Raw genomic sequence first — 18,218 nt, 5'->3', positions numbered from 1 at the left:
ATTCTCAAACTGAACGCAGTAGGGATTCAAGGAAATGCATGCACATGGATTAGGGAGTACCGATTAGAGGAGAAACCTCAAAATGGAGCGCTGTAACCAATGGAGTACCACAGGGATCAGTATTAGGTCATCTGCTCTACCTAATCTACATTAATGACTTAGATTCTGGTATAGTAAGCAAACTTGTTAAATTTGCAGACAACACAAAAATAGGAGCAGCAGCAAAAATGATCTAGACAGCATTCACAACTGGGCAGACACATAGCAAATTACATTTAATATAGAAAAGTGTAAGGTACTACACGTAGGCAATAAAAATGTTAATTATAAATACCATATGGGAGATACTGAAATTGAAGAAGGAATCTATGAAAAAGATCTAGAAGTTTATGTTGACTTAGAAATGTCTTCATCTAGACAATGCGGGGAAGCTTAAAAAAAAGGCCAACAAAATGCTCAGATATATAGTGAAAAGTGCTGAATTTAAAATCAAGAGAAGTAATGTTAAAACTTTACAATGTATTAGTAAGACCTCATCTAGAATATTGTATTCAGCTCTGGTCACCTCGCTACAAAAAGGATACTGCTGCTCTAGAAAGGTGCAAAGAAGACCCAGGGGACTTTTTCAACCTGAAAAAAGGGTCACAAATGGAGATTAGATAAAGGGGCATTCAGAACAGAACATAGGAGGCACTTTCTTACACAGAGAATTGTGATGGTCTGGTGTTGAAGCGAACACCCTGGGATCCTTCAAAAAGCTGTATGATGAGATTCTGGGATCAATAAGCTACTAACAACCAAATGAGCAAGATGGGCCGAATGGTCTCCTCTCGTTTGTAAACTTTCTTATGTTCTTATGGTCTTAAGAGCAGGGGAAAAATCACATAAAATATAAAGCTGCACAATATTGAAATGGTGAGGCACATTTGGTTGTACTGTAGTGTAGACAATACCTGGCCACTATATTAGGACCTGTCTATCTGACTGAATTCAGCAGTGCTCTGAATTACAGATGCTAATTTAATTTCTCATATAAAGCTCCCACAGTTGCAGGTCATCTTTGCGGCTCAGGTCCACCCACAATGCCAGCGATGGCTACTTTCAAGAAGATAATGCAATGCACCCATCCACTGTGCCAGAATTGTGCTTGAATGGTTTGAAAACATGACAGTGACTTGAGGCATCTTCTATGGCCACCACAAACTCTGGATCTTAATCCAACTGAGCATGTGAGATGAACTTGAATGATACATTCAACACAATTCTCTGCCTACCTCTCTTCACCAATTGCATGAAATATTAATGACTGAATGGATTAATATTCCTCAAGACATCTTCCAGCATCTTGTGGATGCCAAGTCAAGTCAAGACTGTGATCCATGCAAATGGTGGCCCATGTCCTAATAAAGTGGCCAGGCAATGCATTTTACACATCCCTAATTGCTAAAGCAGTCTTCTCTGGGAATAATTTTACACCAGCACTTACTTTACAGCAAAGGACACACCACTGACATTTCATGTCACTAATAGTTTACTACCGTAGTTATTAAACTCACTTACAGATTCTACACTAAAATCATTTTACAAGCTACAGTACAAGTATACAAAATTGCAATCTTTTGACAGTCCCCTGCTTGACCTCATAACAGCACAAAAAGGAATTAAAGGGCTCAAGAATCCAGTGGATACTTGGACCAAACTGGAAGTTGCAGAAACATATTTTTGGTAGCCTCTTAATATTGAAAACTTCAAGACGCCACTGGACATTTCACATCTTATAATACAGTTTATACAAGCATACAAGGACAGTTATACATTTTCATGCTACTGGCTCAGTAATTTCAGAAAGTATCATAGCAGAACAATATAGCCTACCTTATTTTCAAAGTAGTCCGTTTACTTAAGCATACAGTATTTTTGGAGCTGTTTCATTTAGTACTATACACGGACCCCGGTGCAGAACTGTTTGAAATATCACATACAGATATCAAAGCAAAGATTGTTCTTCTATTATCCTGTCTTTTTTTATACAGAAGTACAAAGAGGTGGGCTGTTTTCTTTGTTTTTATGTAGCAATGAAGACAGCTAAGTAGTGAGAAAGTAAAAGTTACAATGTTTCTATGATGAACAGGGCTAGAACAGAAATTGCTTACCATTACTGTCTCCTGTGTACTGTAACCTGAAATAGCAACAGCATTGTGATAATGACATTCAGAGCCATAGTTACAAAATGTCCACGATTTAGAAAATGAAGCGTTTTAACCACTATGCAAAAGAGGCTCTTCTGCATTCCTGGTTATAGAAGTTTTAAGCTCATCTTATCTCAGCAACAGGGGACAGAATCCATAACAGCACTGCACCGCACAACATCACCCGTTACACAAGATACATGCACAGCAGCAGATCTTTATGATTTGTTTTCATTTGAGGAACAAAAAAGTGTATTTAACGCTGGGGTAAATATTTTTTAATATGTCCAGTCTTTGTTACCCATACATATTGAATCTGATCTCCTGGGGGAATCAACCATGTCTGTCATTTAATATGTTGTGATATACGTTCTTATCAAGAGAGTACTTCCTCCTCTGCTTTGGTCATGAGTGGGAGAACAATCTTAGATGTCACCGTTTTCAGTGATCTATAAACCAAACTGCAGTATAAACTATTCCAGTCTTTCAGATAAAGAAATGCATAAATTGGACAGTAACACAAGGTTCCATCACTTGTGTTCCTTGGGTGTCTTTTGTCCATTGAACTGTAGAAATTCTGCAATGTTCACATTTTCATCAGATCTTCTGACGTGAAGTCACATAGTATGGAGTTATGAATTATAACTACACTTGTATGTATTGTCCTGTGCCTTTATCGTTATTTAGCAGCACACACCGGCTACAACAACTAGAGGGTCTAGAGTAGGGCTGAGCCTGAACCTGAATTTTAAAATTTGGATTTGTAACTATTTCTTAATACACATATTCACACATTATATATATATATATATATATATATATATATATATATATATATATATATATATATATATATATATATATATACATACATACATACAGTGCATATATATATATATATATATATATATATATATATATATATATATATATATATATATATAAAATCTACCGGTATTGTTGGTAAAGCTTTAACTAATTTTGACCATATTGCCTAAACCAGTACATAGACTGCACAGGTAGAATAATTGTTACCAGTGTGTGAGCCCTGCAGGGTGACTCGGAGGATGGAGTGACTAGATTGAACAGAACAGCTCAATGCAGCAGCATTCTGAGGCAGTTTAATTTGCATTTATTCATTATTGTTCTTATTATAAAGCTACAAAGTGGAAAGAAGTGCAGGAGATGCGGTTACTCCTGGTCACTTGTTTCCCCAGCTAAATCCTATTACAAATTACTGTTCGGAGTCCAAATTAAAATTAAACATTTTAGCAGAAACTCAGCTCACCCATAGCCTAGACCTAACATAGTGCATATATGCGACAAACAAAAATTGAATAAAGACTTTAAGGTACTGTACAGTGCCCCATACACCTTGAAACATATGGATAGATTAATGAAGGGTGCTTCAGTAAATATTAGCTTAATAAGGGTTGAAAATTATATTAAATATTAAAAATGTAAACAGATAATATTTAAGTGAACATGACAGATGTAATACTAATTTGTATTTGTTTGAAAAATAGATCACTAGCTTACAATTTCATTTCTTTTTACTGTACCCTAACTCTTATGATGTTTGCAATAATTCAGAGTGGCTCTCTATAATAACTCAAATACTGTGATTTTTTAAATTAAGTCTGTGTCTCAGTGCAGGAGTAACCCGTGCCATCAAATGAACTTTACACTGCTACGCACTAAATGGTATAAAGACGCTTTGGCTGATCTAGCCTACATTACATACGTCTACTGCAGGCAACTGCAACTGAAGAGCAGCTCCTGAACTCCTAGTAAAAGCATTTTAACTGATAAGAACCATTAAGAATTATTGCAAACTTCAAAAAAGGCAACAACAGTAAAACAAAAAAGAAATCTGAAGCAACGTATTCTTCAAACCCTCAGTTGTGATATAAACTGAGCCAAGATCACAGGCATCTTTGAACAGTCAAAAGTGGCTCCAGCTGTTGATCCAGGATCATGAATGCATAGCAGGCAGGCTGCCCTGTTAGTCTGTAAGTTTACACCAACTTCAATATCGTTTCTGCCACAGTATTAGGACTGGCACTGTATTTTTGTTTGGATTGGCACTGTATATCCAGTAACACGTGTACAGTTCAGCTTCCATTCTGAGGTTTAAAATGAAAAACACCTAATTGGCTTCTATACAAAACGGGTGTGTTGACTAGGTCCTGACCCAGCTGCATGGGACCCAGAAGGGCTCTCTCTCCAGTCTCTCCAAGATGTTCTTCAATTCAGAGCAGGCACTCTGGGAGTTGTCTTTCACCAGCACTTTATCCACAAGGTGACCGTACTGCTTCTCAATAAGAGCTGCCGACTGACGCATTTCCTGGTACTCTTCATCCTAAAGGAAGAAATTCAGACATTGTTTGTAATACCGTGGCTGTAAAATAGGTGTTTGTGTGAGTGATGTGGGTCTAATAGCTCTCTAACTTGGACTTCGTCCCACCATATTTTTATTAGGTAATGTTATTATATGGGTTGAATATATCTACCATCCTAAAGTGTCTGAAATCAGTTCTGCGCTTATTTTATACTGTTATTTGAATTTGCATTTCTCAATTTTGGTGCTTATAAAAAGTTGCTGATTGAAATCCTCTTTTGTTAAATTTTTATATGCACCATAAAACCAGTTTCTAAAACTCTCATCCTGTTCCACCTGCAGTCTACAACCGGACCCAAAAGTCAAAGATGACCTTTCACTTAATTCGTCAGCAAGCCATTTCCCCTTAAATTACCTTGTATATTTCTTAAGTAAATCCTTCTGATAATTCGCCACATTTGTTAATTCGTAATTCGACACCTTATGGGAATTATATAGCATACATTTTAGTGCAACTACCGAGGGATAATTTGCCGTACCCCAGATGTTTTTGGCTACTCTGGAGCTCAGTACAGTACCATATTTAGCAAGTTTATAATCTGTTTAATGAACCACATACTACCATGAACAGCTAGCTGAAAGACATAGAGAAAATCACTAGTGTTGTTGTTGAATACGCTTGGGGGTTTACAGTGAAATGGAAGAATGTCTTTTGTCGTGGTTTCATCAGGCTTGTACCATTATTTTCACTAAAGCCAGCCAACCTGAATACAGCACTGTGCCATGCTACTGCATGTGTACTTAATGACTCAAATAAATTCAAGGTTACTGCATTAAAATTCCACTTCTGTTTCGTATATACCCATATGCAGTATGTTCTATACCCATATACAGTATGTTCATATGTGCACAACTGCTGGCAAATGACATTGAAGACGTAACTAATATATAACCAATTCACCATAAACAAAGAAGCTGAAAATACTGAAAGCTTTGTACCCTCTGCCATGTACTGTAATATAACTAAACCTAAAATTACCTTAAGAAATATTACACTATGCAGTTGTAGCTGTAGAGAGTTTTGTTTCAAGATATCCCAAAAAAGGGGTGATGTTATAAAAAAAAAAGCTATACAAAAACACTGCTATAAATAAATTATACGAAAAGGTCTAAGTCAAACCCCATCCACAGTAGGTGCTGAAATACCGCCTTAGAACATTGTAGCATGGCGATTTGTAAACTTTCTTATATATATATATATATATATATATATATATATATATATATATATATATATATATATATATATATATATATAAAGAACATTTAATTTATATATATATATATATATATATATATAAATTAAACATTTCATAATAGTAATCTTATTTCAGATGTCATTCATTCTACGAACAAACGTCTTTTACTTTCTGTTTCTTCAACAGAGAATTAGTCGATATCAGGGGAGGGTTCAGACAGCACATTATTTTGATAACGTTATTGACCAATCATATAAATCCATAGGCGGATAAGACTGACTGATTGATTTGAAATTGATTGGCACCAAAGCTGCCAAAGAAGTATGGTAAAGGTTATCTATTGCTATTGGTTAATTTTGAGAATATTTTAATAATTGTTTAGTTTCTGTGATGAGACTGCTTTCTAATGGAACGCTAGTGGACAATGTAAGTCCCGGTACCCAGTGTTGACATTAAAATAAGTCCCGGTACCGAGTACCGGTGAGTACGTGCAGAATTTCACCCCTATATATGGTATATTCACAGCACTATGTTCTGCCTAATATTTCTGGTCTGCAATCCTTCAGATTGGTTGTCACCATCTCTGCCAGTTGTAAAGATGGGGCTGAGAAGAGTCACAATTAAAATCGATGTGGTCTCTGATGTTGGTGGAAATGAAAAAGTGTGATTTCAAATGGTTTTCAAGTCAATCCCAGTAGCAGATGGAAATGTAGCTTGTATTTATCCACAAAGCATGACAACAAGCAATGGCCAAGGGAGCAATCCTGTGAGCCTGTCTCAAGTCTGTCCACCTTCCATCTTGTATTGGAGACCAGGAGAGATTTGTACCTTTCACACTACATAACTAAACCTGTGTTAGAAATCGAAAGGGTCAGGATGATCCAGGATGTCCCAGTTTGTTAGGATTCAATTTCGGTCAGCCCTGGACTGTTCTCTCTCGTACTCACCACTGATCGGACGTGCTCTCCTGTACCGGAGGAAGTGGCCGCACTTCGTCTCCGATGGCCCTCTGGTACTCGAGGCTTCACAAAGATCACATAGGGCTTGAATTCTGCTGTTCGCAAGCTTTTTATTGCCTGAAAACACACAAACAGCTGGGGTGAGGCTTAGTTATTAAATACAATTCTACATGTTTTAAGTGTGATAAACAACTCAAAGTGGTGTGTTCACATAATCGACTGAGGATGTATTTAATTGATTCAGCACATATTGTTTATCCGTAACAATCATTCTTTATTGATAGTATATATCTATTATTAAAACATATAGCTTACAACTTACCTCAGGCTGCACATCCACCAAACACATCTTGTTTTTGCTGAGAACTGAACGTATAGCCTGTAGGCTCATCCCATACTGGTTTTCTTTGTAGTCTCCATACTCGACAAATCTAGAAAGACACATAATACTGAATAACCTAGAGATCTTGACCAGGGATGACTTTTATTTGTTTCACAGTAGAGAAATTGGATATCTACTGATTCACAGATGTATCTGTATTATATACTTTTGGCTGTAAAGGATATTTATAGCAACTGCTACAGATTATACAATTTAACACTATCTACAGCTAACATGCTTTTTAATATAAGTTATATATTGAGGATACTCCAGAAATGTTTGTGGAGTAGAGTAGTTATTCCACAAACGACAAAGACTGATCATCCAGGGAGTGTTTTATGCATGGAAAATGACATGTGTTTAAACCTAAATTGCATTCCTTAAGGAATTCCTTGTGTTAATTGAATTCCTTATTTGGAGCAGAGCGATTCAGCCAACGATTCTGTTGTTGGATTTGAATGAATGTAAGATTCCAAGCACACACTAAAAAATCAGGCATACTACATTGTTTTTAGCTGGTATTGTTTACCATAGCTCTCTTCAGTTGATCTAAATGCAGATTCAATTATTAAAATAGAGAATGCTGACAAGAAAGCAAAAACCTACCCATGTGGAACAACTGCAAAATCAATCACTTAGAGGAACAGGCAAATGAGGAATAAATGTTACCAGAATTTCAGGGAGTCAATACCTCATTAGGCAAATACGTGTTTAAAAAAATAAGACAAAATCTGCAAAATATTGATATTGGATATTTTAAATGAGCTGTGCATTTTTTTTATTAATTATGGTGACAAACAGGGTGTTAAAATTGTATGGGATGGTATTGATTTAATAACAGCGGTAAGTGTTGAGTGCTCAAAATAAAATAATCTATCTATATGGAGTAAGCGTTTAAACAATTAATGCAAGCAAAATTCATTTAACCTACTTGTTATTTTGAGTGTCAGCTTCAAACGTCTGCTTGGAGACAAAGTGATATTCTACCCCCTCTTTCTCGTGACTTTTTTTGGATCTTGTTGTATCTGTAAACACAAGGGAAATGTAATGACTGTAAAGTCAAGAAACTCAAACACGCATGCGTTAGGAGCTCAGCCTTGTTTCAGTGGTAGTTACCAATAGTGTTCGAGCCAGATAAATGTTAACCTCTTTTTTCTGTGGCTTGCTATTGAGTTTGCCTGTACCTCAAACTGCCTCCCTGCCCATCTCTTAGTGCCTGCTGAGAGATGTCAATATCTTCCCCAAGAATGCGGTGATACATGCTTATGATAACTGGTTTTATTCTCTAATAATATCTTGTTTTTAAATCACAAGAGCTGTCCTGATGGAATAAACATGCAAAAGCTGCAATAAACTAGGACACATACAGTAACATTAGAAACATGTTGTAAATGAAGAGTGTGTTGAAGAGCCAGGATTTGGGCTCAGGCCAGTCAGAGTCAGGAATGATACATAGTAAGAGATGCCCCATATTGACAATTGTGGTTCTATGGATTACTGGAAATCCGGTTTATCAAAACCACAGTTTGTTGTGGCCAGTATTTTGTCTCATACCAGATTGACTGAGCAAATGACGCCAATATTATTATTATTATTATTATTTATTTCTTAGCTGACACCCTTATCCAGGGCGACTTACAATTGTTACAAGATATCACATAATTTTACATACAATAACCCATTTATACAGTTGGGTTTTTACTGGAGCAATCTAGGTAAAGTACCTTGCTCAAGGGTACAGCAGCAGTGTCCCCACTAGGGATTGAACCCACAACCCTCCGGTCAAGAGTCCAGAGCCCTAATCACTACTCCACACTGCTGCCAATACTGCAAAGCCACCACTATCTCCAGTACAGTGTAGAATTTAAGTAAAATGCATTTACGGAGTAGCTTCCCATTTTAAAATACAAATTTCTCTAGCTGCATTTTTGTTTTTAATAAATCTCACCACGACACAGCATCTGAAGGCCTACACATATAATTCAGGGACTGTGACAGTTGATTTTGGACTAACCATTACAAAGATAAGTATTTGTCGTATCAAAGTGGAGTACAATCTTCAGTTGTGTGATCAATAATAAGCTATATGGTGTGAAGGGTGTCTCTTATTGTATAAGAGACATCATTTTGCACAATTTAAGCAGCCAGTGCAGCTTCACTTCTGCTGCACAAGATAACATCTCCTACACAATAAGACACTATTGAAGTTATTCTTGCTATGGGTTGTCCGAGTGGTTACTAAAGTTCTAAATATATTCAACTTTAAACTAAATCTAACACCCCTAGTTTCCACAAAAGCATACAACTCTTATAAAAGTCGAGTATGCACACATGCTAAACTGAAGATTATAATTACAAAGCACTCCCACAAAATACCAAAAACACCTACCCACTGGCTATTAACAGACATCTGAGTTTAAATACCAAGCAATTATAGTAAACATGCAAGTACTACAGTTAATATTGGGGTATAATATTGGAAAATATCAATGTGTGCAGTTCATAATTACTGCATAATTAATATAACTATAAATATGAATGGCTGTAATTTATTCTAAAATATTCAGTATCAGTATTATGTTAAATGTACTTACATGCAGTTACTAAAACAATTGCAAGTACTGTACTTACAATGTAACTGAAAGCATTCTCTAGCACTCAACAATGTAACTAGTCTTCCTGCTGTACTGTTTGATACAGTTTTTACATTGTCATGCAGTTAGTCAATCCCTATAAGCTCAAAAAGATTGTGACATGCACATAGCAGTGGATAAGTCTCCTTTATTTATAGATTTTTTCTTGATAACCACGCTGTACTGTGTTGGAATTCTTGACCTTCCTAAGAATCTTTTGCAACTGATTAATTAATTACTTAAAAATTCATTAACATTCATTAATGGACACTCACATCACCTTTAGATTTATGGAGTCTTTTCTACAACAAAGAGAGCAGCTCAGATTAATTACCTACTGTGAGTGTAATTAAGAATGTTCTGTTACAAATTGATTTCACACCCTGCAGCTATTCTAAATCAGCTAAAAGCTATGAAAATAATATTAGGGCCTGCCTCCCAAATACCCAAATATATAGAGTCATTTATTGTTTCAGTCATCACACCCTGGGGACTTTTTCAAGCTCTCAAACATGTCTTCTCTCCAAGTACAGCTGGTTCTGCAAGTGACTCTGCAGCTGATGCATAGTTCACACACCCTAGTCTCTGTAAGTCGCCTTGGATAAAGGCATCTGCTAAATAAACAAATAATAATACAAATAATAATGTTGATTGGTTACACCCCGTGCGAACAGGAGCAGTTTAAAGTTTTGGGAGGAAAAATAAAAATAATAAAATTTAAATTTTTTTTTTTTTTTTTAAATCTTTACAATAACAATAGTCTTCCCAAGCCAGCTTGGAAACCTAATAATAATAATAATAATAATAATAATAATAATAATAATAATAATAATAATAATAATAATAATAATAACCTTAACATTAATAATAGGGTTCCAGCAACTTCATTGCTTGGCCCCCTAATAACAACAACAAATCACAGGATGCAGGCAGGTCTTCCAATAAATGATCTGCGATATAATATCCTGACCACCCTGTTTAAATCTTTTATTAAAGAGTAAGTTGCAGTGTTCCGAAAAATATAGCATTACACGTCCCCACGTGTTACTACAACTGTTTAAATAACATACCTATATTTTTTAAAGTAGGTTTCAAAGCTTTTTAAAAAAAATGTCCACTCTTGTGCACTGATAGTGTAAGGATTATTGCCCACATTGTCAAACAGGTAACACAGAAAAAATGTTCCATGATGTAGTATGGAACAGAAAAGCCAGAGAACTTGTTACTTTTTTTTTTTAATCACTATTCTTGCAGTGATTTAGAGGACAGATCTCAAACCTGAGTGCACTAGACTGGACATTTTGAAAAGCGCTTTGAAATCGACTTTAAAGTTACAAGTGTAAAAAGCTGTCAGGATGTTAATACTGAAAAGAAAATTACAGGTACGTTATGTGGGGACATGTAACGCTATATTTTTCGGAACCCTGCCACTTACTCTTTAATATACAAGGTATAAACACAGCAAGTTTCTCACTCACGTGGCACTGCTACACCGTAGTGTTGAGGGTTCTCAGCAATCACCTTCTGTTTCAGTTCATTGATCCTTGCTCCCAAAGAACCTGGATATTGAACACAATTTGATTATTTTAAGTGCTTTCTTCAGGAACTCAGTTTCACTTGTAAAAGTATTACCTGACTGGTATCTCTAACATGTTTCTCTTGTTCAGTCACACCATTGCTACTTACACTATCCTGTGAGATTTATTTTAGATTTTTAGTTTATTTTGAAGCATTGCACATTAAATTAACCCCAGCTCTAAAGTGTTCCAATACAAACCAATAAAGTGTATTGAAGACCCAAAATAATGAAATAATGAAAGGTTTAACATTCAGAATGAAGGCGGCACTGGCTAGTTGGAAGTCAAAGTCACCTGTGTTTACATTTTTGAATAATTATTATTTTAAATGAATTCACCAACCTCTAATGTTTCTCTACAGTATAGTATTCACAGCCCTCACATTCTGCCTCCATATTTACGTTCTACAGTCTAAGATTTAAAACCTGCCTTTGCATTGGGCGCTCATTAGGTAACTTCCCACAGTGAGTTTTTCCAGCCCATTATCCTAACTAGGGCTGACAGAGTGCTTTCAAGTTAGTTCCAGTGGCAGATGGAAACTGGTATCAGTCATTTTATTATTTTTTTTATTTGGAATCGCCACTTATTTTTCTGATCTTCTCCCCAATTTGAAATGCCCAATTATTTTTATTTCAACACCTGCCACCCCGCGCTGACTCGGGAGAGACAAGGAGGACACACGCGTCCTCCGAAATGTGCGCCATCAGCTGTCCGCTTTTTTTCACTCTGCAGGCCCGCCATGCAGCCTCCACAGAGCTAAAGCGTCGGAGGACCACACAGCTCTGGGCAACTTATAGGCAGGCCTGCAGGCGTCTGACCAGTCCACAGTGGTTGCTGGTGCGCCGTGAGCCGAGGACACCGTGATCGACCTAAGCCCTCCCCCACCTGGGTGGCGCTCGGCCAATTGTGCGCCGCCACCTGGTAACTCCTGTCCACGGTCAGCTGTGGAATAGCCTGGACTTGAACCGGCAACCTCCAGGCTACAGGGGGTGCATCCTGCACTCCACGCAGAGTGCCTTTTACCGGATGTGCCACTCGGGAGCCCCGTCAGTCATTTTTATGGCGAGATCTGATCAGGTGTAAACACCAGAGAGCACATTAGTAGTTGTTTTTGTTGAATTTTCTTTTCTGGTTTTAATATTCCATTATACAACAGAATTACTATCCCACATCAATGCAAAGACAAAGAAAGCAGCAACCAAAACACAGGACTGTAGAAAAAGAGTGAGAGGAGTGAGACACCACAGTGAAGCAATGGAACAGAATGGGCTTGTCCACATAAGAGAATGCCCTGCCATGCTTTCTGTAATGCAAGATCCCAGAAATAGTTTTAACCTTGTCCGCATGAAAAATGGAGTAATCAGAATCTAGCGAAGACTGTTCTCTTAAGGGGAAAGTTGATGTGTATACAAACTATTTTTCCCACTACACCATATTACGTGCCCATCGATCACTAATCATGATAACATACCAATCAGGAGGACAAGCCGGGGACGTTCATTAGGCCTCTGCTGGTACCTTGTGACCTCTTCATAGGTCAGCAACTCCGGTTCACTTGGCTCTGCCTGCTTGGCCTCGTTTTGAGTGTTCTGTCGCTCCTTTCTGCTCAGACGAAAACTTCTGCGCAGACCAGCTGAGAGAGAGAGATGAGGTCATACAACGGTTTCAAGGAAATGGCCAAATCCTGAAATAACCCATTAATATTTGTGCTAAGTATTGCATTGCATTGTTTACAAGAAATGCATTCCATTACCTTTGCAGCGTCACGTATCACAGCGGTACATTTTTAAACACATTGCAGACTCTTGAAATCACCTGGGAAATACATTTCCTGGGATCATTAGCCAGGATAAAAATTGAGGATCGCAGTGTATTCAGATCAATTCTGGTTTTCTGTGCCCACAATACGCCACTCAATCTGAGCATCAGCATGGTTGCAGGAGGGAGCATGATCACGATACACTGTGAATGTTTAGAAGAAAAACTCTTTGTCCTGGCAAACGTTCCAGAGTAAAGATTGAAAAAAAGTAATTCCCTAGTTGATTTACCTATAATGATTAACCTAAGTAATAATAATAATAATAATAATAATAATAATAATAATAATAATAATAATAATAATAATAATAAATTAACAGATCCAGTGTACGACACTCATAATTTTCCTCGTCTCTGGGTCTACTCAGTCAAACTTCCAGATATAGCCTCCAGTATCCCCATCTACATATACAATGCATGTAAAACTTGATAACATTGTAGTGATCTGTACTAAGTGTTATGTGTTGTATCGTTTTATGTGGTTGTTCCGTGTTTTGTCACTGTCCTGAGTTCCTGTGCATGTGAGCGAGTGCACCTGTGGGGTGGGGGGGAGCGTGATCGAGTCGTGACCCCAGTGTGCTTGTGAATGTTGTCCAGTTGTGTTGTGTTTGTCCCTCGTTCGATTTGTGGGGTCCAGTAATGTGCCTAGTTATATCTACATTGTATGTCTGGTTATGTCTAAATGTTACCTGTTTTCGCAGAGTTTTTCTGTATAAAGGGGCAGCTTGCACACTGCTGTGGGATGTGTTGTTGTGTGCTGACCGTTGCTGAATAAAGTCTGCTGTTTAGTAAACAAGATCTTGCTGCGGTTACATTAGTGATCAGAAGCAGGACAGAACAAAAGCGTTGAGTGTGAAGACAGGAAGCCAAGGGGAGACCTAACCGTAGCCGACATGCCGTTACTGCTGAGAGGATGCCGACAAAGGAACGGAATGTCTCCAGAGAGTGGTGACGGGATCGGGTCACCTCGCTGGATGGAGGGGAGCAGAGGCAGATGGAGCGGAGACGGATGGAGCCCAGCGCCCCGACGCAGAATGGCAGGGCTTGTCCAGTCAGCGGGAGACGGTAGAGATACACTGCACCTCTCATCCTAACAGACAGTCTCAGCACAGAGGACACAACAGTACAGCCGTGGGGGCAGGGATCCAACCCCCCCAGAAGCAACTGACAGCGCAGTGACCGTGCCCGTATCTTGACGGTCGCATCCCGGGAGAGCCTGTCACCACAGCCGGGGGGATGAGACCCAGGCCCCATCTGAAGTAGCAAACTGCGGACACAACTTCCAGGGGCCAGGTACAGGCTGCCAGCGTCTGGCCCAAGAGGAGTTCATGCCTCTTGCCCAACCTTGCGGCAAAATCCAGATCGTTTCAGGACTGTAGCATTGTCACTTTAGGAGGGAGCTGTGTAGCGATCTGTACTAAATGTTATGTTTTGTGACTCTGTTCCGTGTGTTGTCTATGTCCTGAGTTCCTGTGCATGTGAGAGAGTGCACCTGTGGGGTGGGGGGCAGTGTGATCGAGTCATGACCCCAGTGTGCTTGTGAATGTTGTCCAGTCGTGTTGTGTTTGTCTCTTGTTCGATTCGTGCGTTCCAATAACCTGTTTTGTTATGTCTACATTGTATGTCTGGTTATATCTAAATGTTCCATGTTTTCGCAGGGTTTTCTGCATAAAGGGGCAGCTTGCAAGCTGCTGTGGGCTGTGTTGTGCAAACGCTTGTTGAATAAAGTCTGCTGTTTAGCAAATGAGACCTTGCTGTGGTCACCTGGGTCCTTATTTCCGCTTAACGTTACAATATTTAGTAAGCTGCATACAGGCATAAACAAGCCCTCTGGAGAATTGCACCATAGGAGAGTAAAATGACGTGGGCCATTATTCCCATTTCTATAGCGCAACTCAATTTAATTTCTACAAATTCCATTATACATTCTGATGTAAGAAACTGAGTCAAGTAGACAATGGCTTCATATCTTCAATAAGCCCATATAGATAGGGTGATTTTCAAAGCTCAAAACTGGTGCACATTGTTAAATAATCAATACGACTATTTAATCCATTTAAATGAAGGCTATTTAATGGTTATTTAAATATTCATCAGTATTTTTTTTTAAGCAGCTAGCTAATTTTAGTACACTCCTGGGTGTATAATGTGTGGCTAATTAGTTTAACTTGCCATGTTGTGTTATACTTATTGCTACTTTTTTAGATTGTCGTTAAAAATACATTTATATTTTGGCATTTCTTTCTTTCTTTCTTTTTTTTCTTTCCATCTTTCTTTTTTTACTCACTGCATCAGGATGGCTCTATTTGATGTTGTTGATGCAGTTTAACCTGGTGGATTCGGATGCTTGCAACCTCTCGCTGCTCTGCCTACTGTCTAGGTTAAATCCAGCCAGAACTGCTACAAAATGACCGTATTACACATAATTGTAGACTCACCCACGCACTGAGGAATAAGCATGTCTGTCTGTGTTAATCACTTTATAAAAATAATGTTCTTGATTATTTTAGTACCTTTTAAAATTTTATTTAGTTTTTACTGCAGATGCGGTTGTTTACGTTATTCTGACAAAAGGTATTTGGAGTGTGTTGCACTATAGGAAGTGGCTGAAAACTGGAACTTTTTAAAGATTTTGAGAAAATATCGTACACAGGGACTTTTGATGGAAAACTGGGACTGTCCCAGCTAAACTGGGACGTCTGGTCACCCTCTATACTTGTCTTCTGAAAAGTCAGATTAAAAGTTGCTTTACGAAACAGATCAAATTAGATTATAAATCAGCGGCTGTTTTTACGGATTGTTCGTGTTAGTTATAGAATGTTATTTATAGTGTTATTTATACTGTGTAGAAACTATGTTGGTTCTGGGGAAAGGTTAGTAAGGTGGGGTCCAAAGATATTAGGTATATTGGCATAGCTGGTATTGTGAATTTAGGGATTAAGTAGCAGAGTTGCAAGCTAAGTATAGGGTACATATAGTATATGTTCTTGGTCTGTTAATAATTAAAATACTATCAACCAGAACCATTATATATATATATATATATATATATATATATATATATATATATATATATATATATATATATATGTATATGTATGTGTGTGTGTGTGTGTGTTCTTGGCATATAATTTATGCATTGAAATTCTTACTGCTCCATTCCCAGTAATGACTGAAGCAGTTCTACAGATGTTTTAAACTTTTTGGCTAATGCCTTAAAAGGTACATGTTCCCATGTGTTGCTACAACTGTTACCCGTTTTAATATTTTTTTTTACGTTTTGACCACTTTTTTAAACTTTGAAATTGCATTCCCTGCCTCAAGATGGCTTCACATGTACCTGCATGGACCTCTCAGAACTACATTTCCCATCATCCTCCTGCTCACTTATGTAACAGATTTACCAGTGAGCAGGAGGATGGTGGGAAATGTAGTTCTGAGAGGTCCATGCAGGTACATGTGACGCCATCTTCTGGCAGGGAATGCAATTTATAAGTTTAAAAAAGTAGTCAAAATGTAACAAATAAATAAATAAAACAATACACACACCTCACGTAAACAGCTGTAGCAACACATGGGAACATGTAACACAATAAAATAAAAGGTCCTTATGTACCTTTTAAGTATTATAATTGATACATTCCTTACATTTACATTTTACCAAATGTATGTGGAGGTTAGTATGTTACTACGCGTTATCTTGACCATAAACCCACACTAATAACTGCCCAGTTCCTTCATACTGTAGGATCCAAAATTAACTATCCACACAGCAAACCATGGTGCATTGTACAGTGCTTTATTGTGTTATGAATCTCACCTATATACTGTCCATTGAAATAGCTCTCACAGTCACAGTCTTCTGAAAGGAGTCAAGAAAGGAGAAAAGGGACAAGCAGAGTATCAGAAATCAGAATACATGATTGGATATTTATGGGTTATATTGTAGATTATTCAACATAAATTGAACCAAGAAATGTGAAAACGTTTAATTGAAAATTGCTACACTAGGAATGTCCAGTAAGCATTTTTTGTTTTGTAATTAAAAAGAAACCTATAGTATTAATGTTACCAATATTTGTTATTAATTGATCAAGTAAAGTACTATCCAGAAATCACAATAATTCGTCCTCCTTTTCTTCTGCTGAAGATGTTCTTGTTTTTTTTTTTGTTTTTTTTAAATACAACACAGTGGGCTCTATTCACAAAATGTAAGGATTGTTTTTTAGCAGTGTTTGCCAACATTCTCTTAGGCAAAGCAGTACTCTTTAAAAGGAGAACATCTAAACCTCTCTAAACTCTTATAAAAGTTTACCACAGTATTTTGCATATGTATTCATGCTTTTCCCATGGTTATACCATGCACTTACAATAGAGAACCCTGGTTTGACATGTTCATGATATGCTTTATCATACTTTGCTGGTCAGTGATTAATTATGCTTTGCCATGCTTCCACTGTGCTTTTACTATGGTGAACAGCTGATATATATGACCTGCACGTTGACCTTTAACCTTAAAACAATCCTTAAAGTTGTGTCAGCCCCATAGACCAGATTTAGCAAGGTCTTAATTCAATTTTGAAGTAAAATAAAACATAATAAATATGGTCCAATGTATTAAACATTTCTGGTGCCAGTATAAACAGGCAAAGAAAACATTTTGTGCTCAATGGCCAGTGATAATGTTGTTATTTTGAATATGAAAATGGATATCACCCCTTTATCTAATTTATCTTGGCACTTTCAGTTAAAAAGTGTTGGACCAGCTTCTGTTTTTAGTTCTCTAGACATCCATTGCAAAACAATTCCAAGCACATTCAACCTCTCAAAGACCCCTCTGAAATGGACATGCCCCTATCTTACTGTGAACCTTCACATGCTGGTCAGTTTGTTTTAAAAAAAGCCTGTATTTCAGCCTCAACCTTGGATTACGAGCAGGGTTATTAAGTGACATTAATACAGGGCTGTGTGTATCACAAACAGATTAAAGCATACTACATGCAACACAGCAAGAGGTCCACAATCTCTCATCTGCTCAATACATCATCCAGATTATAAGG

The 18,218-nt window shown here is 37.5% G+C and overlaps 1 protein-coding gene across 4 annotated transcripts in view; it reads right to left on the bottom strand.

The window, feature by feature from the left end:
* Nucleotides 1-3,132: 3,132 nt before the first annotated feature.
* mpp3a (MAGUK p55 scaffold protein 3a) overlaps nucleotides 3,133-18,218 on the bottom strand; it is an 84,172-nt gene continuing 69,086 nt past the window's right edge. For 3 of the 4 annotated variants that reach the window (XM_034057372.3, XM_034057374.3, XM_034057373.3), the window contains 7 exons: nucleotides 16,979-17,020; nucleotides 12,812-12,973; nucleotides 11,242-11,322; nucleotides 8,062-8,155; nucleotides 7,071-7,179; nucleotides 6,737-6,865; nucleotides 3,133-4,551 (listed from right to left, as the gene is read on the bottom strand). In XM_034057372.3, the coding sequence (XP_033913263.1) occupies nucleotides 4,372-4,551; nucleotides 6,737-6,865; nucleotides 7,071-7,179; nucleotides 8,062-8,155; nucleotides 11,242-11,322; nucleotides 12,812-12,973; nucleotides 16,979-17,020 (797 nt within the window). In that variant the 3' untranslated portion in view covers nucleotides 3,133-4,371. The remainder of the gene's footprint in view (nucleotides 4,552-6,736; nucleotides 6,866-7,070; nucleotides 7,180-8,061; nucleotides 8,156-11,241; nucleotides 11,323-12,811; nucleotides 12,974-16,978; nucleotides 17,021-18,218) is intronic. The other variant, XM_059003150.1, reaches the window with a different exon arrangement.

Source organism: Acipenser ruthenus, chromosome 28, assembly GCF_902713425.1.
Source record: "Acipenser ruthenus chromosome 28, fAciRut3.2 maternal haplotype, whole genome shotgun sequence".
Taxonomy (NCBI): Eukaryota; Metazoa; Chordata; class Actinopteri; order Acipenseriformes; family Acipenseridae; genus Acipenser; species Acipenser ruthenus.
Note: the sequence above shows the minus strand (reverse complement) of the source record. Positions and strands in the feature narration are given on the sequence as shown.